Consider the following 5,127-nt stretch of genomic DNA (forward strand, 5'->3'; position numbering starts at 1 on the left):
AGAATATACTGGTTAGAAAAATATAGGAAGTTGTTCATCATCAGTAATGGTCAACAAATGCAAATTAAAAATAAGACAAAATTTAGCAACAACAACAAAACTTGAGGTCCACTACTGGCTAGAGTGAAGAAGTAAGTAATCCATTACATTTTGTTGATAACAATGTAAATTGGTAGTGACCTTTTGGAAATAGATATCAAAAGCCTTTAAAATATCTCTGCTTTTTCATGCAGTATATATCTCAAGAAATCATCCTAGGGATCCAGAAATAACTTGGTGTATGATTAGGTTCTCTGTGATACAGAAACAACGGCTCATTGTTAGATATGTCCACTTGACAGAATAATATACAGTCATTAGAAAATGCTTTTAAAGAGTTTATAATGATATTGGGAGATGCTTAAAGTCATAATATTGATCAGGATAATATATTAAATATGTAGTATGATTTCAAACGTAAAATAAGAAGTGAAGAAAATCTATGTATGGAAAAAATAATGGAGTAAAATGCATAAGAAGTTTTTCTTTTTGGGTGGCAGAACTAAGAGTAACCTCTTTTAAATATTGTCTAAACTCTCTCTAGTCACCATGGCTTGTCTTTATAATTACTTTCCTCCATTTTTTCCTTAGAAGTTCTGCTGATGCACCACCTTGGCCAAAACCAGAGCTAGCAAATATGTCTTCCCTTTTGTTCCTTTTTGGCTTTCTCTGGGCTGAATGATCTGGGTTCTGAGAGGAGACAGTGTGGTCTAGGCGGAGGGTACAGATTTGGGAGTCAGAAGACATGGGGTCAATGTCAGATGTCTCAAAACCTAGCTTCTGTGACATGGGACAAGTCACTTAACCTCTTAGACCAAAGTGTTAGCATTTATATACCAAAGGAGTTTGGACAAAATTACCACAAAAACACTTTCCTTAATGGCAAAAATGGGAAGCAATGGCTTGAGGAATTCTCTACAGCCTACAAATGGATGAGACCCCTTATTCAGTTTTTGAACCCGGGTCACTTAGGATTGTGGGAGATTTCCAAGTCAGAGAAGAGATTATGAAATCATAGATTTTCTCACTGCATTTTTTCTTCCTGCAGAAACTGTCTTTAATCTTATATAGGCATTTAACACATACATCAATCAAAGCAGAAGGGGGTGGACCAGATGATGAGGGAGAATGGACAGATGGCCTGTTAAGAATCCTGTTGGTTCTATAAATCTGGCATGGCATGTTAGGAAACAATAATTCTGGTAGGATGCTATCAGCCCCCTTAGATCCAGTCATTGTAACTTCCCTATATTTTTTTGTTAGTTTTTATTCATTTTGCAAATACTCATTAGACACTGCTCTAGGTCTGGAAATACAGATATTAAATGCATGGAATTTCTGCTTTCAAGATACTCCAAGTATAGAGTGGCAGGTTGAAGAGAGACCAATACAACATGTTAAGAAATCTGGGTGCTGGAAATCTGGGTGTAGAAATACATTGGAAGGTCTTGTAATCTAGCCTGAGGTGGGTAAGGAAGGCTTCCATGTGGAGAAGACATTTGAACTTAGTTTTGAAGGATGTGTAAGAGTAAGCTAGCCTTTTGGTTAGGAGTGCACTGGATTAGCTGTTTACACCACCCAGGGACTCCACTGTTGTAATAGGTATGCATAATTAGTGTACATTGCAGTAATTGGTACACTTTTAAAATAGCTTCAGGTCCAAAACTGTACCCTGCTTTTGCATTTCCTTTTTGGAAATGTTTCTGGCATTTAGGTTTTTTTTTTTTTCTTTTTTTCAGGTCTATTCTCTTTCTTCTCTTCCTCAGTTTACTCTTTCTTCTCTCTCATTCACCCACCCACTCAGACACACACTTGTTATATTGTGTTTAACGTTTTTTTTTTTTTTTTTTGAGCAGGAGTGTGTGTCTTTTTATGTCAGCTAAGTCTACCATATTGCAGGAGATAATATTATTTTAGGAAACAATTTGGTCATATGTACGAATGTATAGGAGAACTTGAAGCACTTACTGATGAAGATCAAAGACTACAGCCTTCAGTACGGATTACACTTCAACATAAAGAAAACAAAAATCATCACAACTGGACCAACAAGCAACATCATGATAAATGGAGAAAAGACTGAAGTTGTCAAGAACTTCATTTTACTTGGATCCACAACCAACACCCATGGAAACAGCAGTCAAGAAATTAAGCGATGCATTGCATTTGGGAATATCTGCTGCAAAAGACCTCTTTAAAGTGTTAAAAAGCAAAGATGTCACCTTGAGGCCTAAGGTACACCTGACCCAAGCCATGGCATTTTCAATTGTCTCATATGCATGTGAAAACTGGACAACAAATCAGGAAGACCAAAGAAGAATTGATTCTTTATGAATTCTGGTGTTGGCGAAGAATATTATGTATCATGGACTTCCAGAATAACAAACAAATCTGTCTTGGAAGAAGTGCAGCCAGAATGTTCCTTAGAAGTGAGAATGTTGAGACTTCATCTTAGGTTCTTTGGGCATGTTATTGGGAGGGACCAGTCCCTGGAGAAGGGCTTTTTAAAGTAGAGGGTCAGCGAAAAGGGGAAGATTCTCGATGAGGTGGAATGACACAGTGGTTGCAACAATGGACTCAAACATAGCAACAGCTATGAGGGTGGCATAGGACCGTGCAGCATTTCATTCTGTTGTACATGGGGTTGCTATGAGTTGGAACAGACTCGACGGAACCTAACAACAATGACGATAGTCATGTTCATGTTCTAGTGTTCTGATTTGTTTACCTTTATTGCAGCATATATATATGAAAGCAGCACTGGTGGTGCAAACAGTTAAGTGCTCAGTTGCTAACTGAAAAGTTGGTCGTTCAAACTCATCCAGTGGCTCTGTAGGAGGAAGACCTGGCGACATGCTCCTGTAAAGATTACAGCCAAGAGAACCCTATGGGACAGTTCTTCTCTGTCACATGGGGTCGTTGTCAGTTGAAATCGGCTTGACAGCACCTAACAACAAATCCGTATACAAATATATGTAACAAAACATTTCAACAGTCTTCACAAGTATAGTTCAATGGCATTAATTATGTTCATCATGTTTTTTCAACTCTTATCTGTCCTCAAATTATATAATCACCCTTAACAGAAGGTCAGTGTCCCCTAAGCTTTGAGTTCTTTCTTCCTTCCTACCACCTGCCCCTGGAAACCACTAATAGACTTTGGTCTCTATATACTTGCCTGCTCTAGATATTTCATGTAAGTGGAATGATACAATATTTGCATATTTGTAACTGATTTATAGTAAAGTATCACAAATGAGGAAGCCCTGGTGGCGTAGTGGTTAAGTACCAAGAGGTCGGCAGTTCGAATCTGCCAGGCGCTCCTTGGAAACTCTATGGGGCAGTTCTATTCTGTCCTATGGGGTCGCTCTGAGTCAGAATCGACTCGATGGCAGTGGGTTTGGTTTTTTTTTTGGCTTATCACAAATGAAAGATTTTTGGTGTAGCAAAATTTTGGAAAAAACCTAGATGTTTAACAACACTTCGTAGTAGATCAGTAAATCACAGCGTAGTTTGTTTATGAACCTTATAACCCATTGCTGCTGGGTCAATTTCAACACATAGTGTCCTATAGGACAGAGCAGAACTGCCCCAGAGGGTTACCAAAGAGCACCTGTTGAATTCTAACTGTTGACCTTTGGTTAACAGCCAAACACTTAACCACTGTGCCACCAGGGCTCCATGGACCATTATACAGATATAAAAAGAATGATGGCTATAAAAAAATGATGATTGCAAAACTTACAAACACCATGGAAAGCAACATGGGAAACGCTTATGACATAAATGTATGGAAAATTCAGAATACAACACTGTATGCTATATAAAATTATCAAATGCTATACCTTTCTTGACAATAAGCTAGAAATAAAACAGAAAACTGAGTCTCTTTGAGGTAGTAACAGAATTTTCTTGGGCCCCTAGGTAAATCTCCTTTCACCCAAGCAGCTTAGGATTCATGGATAGTCCACGAAACATCACAGAATTCTTCATGGTGGGACTTTCGCAAAACCCTGAGGTACAGAGAGTTTTATTTGTGCTCTTTGTGATCATCTACTTGGTCTCTATTGGGGGCAACCTACTTATCTTGATCACTATTATCTTCAGCTCCACCTTGGGCTCCCCTATGTACTTTTTCCTGGCATATTTGTCCTTTATTGATACTTGTTATTCCTCATGTATGACCCCCAAACTCATTGCTGATTCCATGCATGAGGGGAGAGCCATCTCCTTTGAAGGCTGTCTGGCTCAATTCTTTGTTGCCCATTTGTTGGGAGGAACTGAGATCATCCTTCTCACAGTGATGGCCTTTGACCGATACGTGGCCATCTGCAAGCCCCTGCACTACACAACCATCATGACCAGGCAACTCTGTGGCCTGCTGGTGGGGATGGCTTGGCTGGGGGGCTTTCTGCACTCATTGGTTCAGCTCCTCCTTGTCCTTCAGTTGCCCTTCTGTGGGCCCAACGTTATCAATCACTTTGTCTGTGACTTGTACCCCTTGCTGGAACTTGCTTGCACCAACACCTATGTCATTGGCCTGCTGGTGGTCGCCAACAGTGGTGTGATCTGCCTGCTAAACTTCCTGATGCTGGCTGCCTCTTACATTGTCATCCTGCACTCCCTGAGGTCCCACAGTGCAGAGGGGAGGCGCAAAGCCCTCTCCACCTGTGGGGCCCATTTCACTGTTGTTGCCCTGTTCTTTGTGCCCTGTATATTTATTTACATGCGGCCATCCTCCACTTTGTCCATAGACAAAATAGTGGCTGTGTTTTATTGTATTCTGACACCTATGTTCAACCCCCTGATTTATACACTGAGAAATGCACAGATGAAAAATGCCATGATGAATCTCTGGAAACAATGAACAATGGTGGATATATGGTACACATATGGGGAAATAAGTGACTCCAACCATTCTTGGTAAGAACACATATTGTCATGATTGAGTTGAACTACCATCGAAAGTTTTCAGAATAAAATTTGAATGTTTGAATTTATGTGTAATCTGTAAATGCCTGAAATTATGGACCAGGCGAATGATTATATGCCACCTGGATTTCTTCTTAACAGCTTACCTTAATCCAT

At 39.7% G+C, this 5,127-nt stretch overlaps 1 protein-coding gene across 1 annotated transcript; it reads left to right on the plus strand.

Annotated features, from left to right (window-relative positions):
* The first annotated feature begins 3,997 nt into the window (after positions 1-3,997).
* On the plus strand, positions 3,998-4,906 carry LOC126079841 (olfactory receptor 140). The gene has a single exon (XM_049891208.1). It carries the CDS (start codon positions 3,998-4,000, stop codon positions 4,904-4,906), a length of 909 nt encoding a protein of 302 aa, XP_049747165.1.
* Positions 4,907-5,127: the final 221 nt, after the last annotated feature.

Source organism: Elephas maximus, chromosome 7, assembly GCF_024166365.1.
Source record: "Elephas maximus indicus isolate mEleMax1 chromosome 7, mEleMax1 primary haplotype, whole genome shotgun sequence".
Lineage (NCBI taxonomy): Eukaryota > Metazoa > Chordata > Mammalia > Proboscidea > Elephantidae > Elephas > Elephas maximus.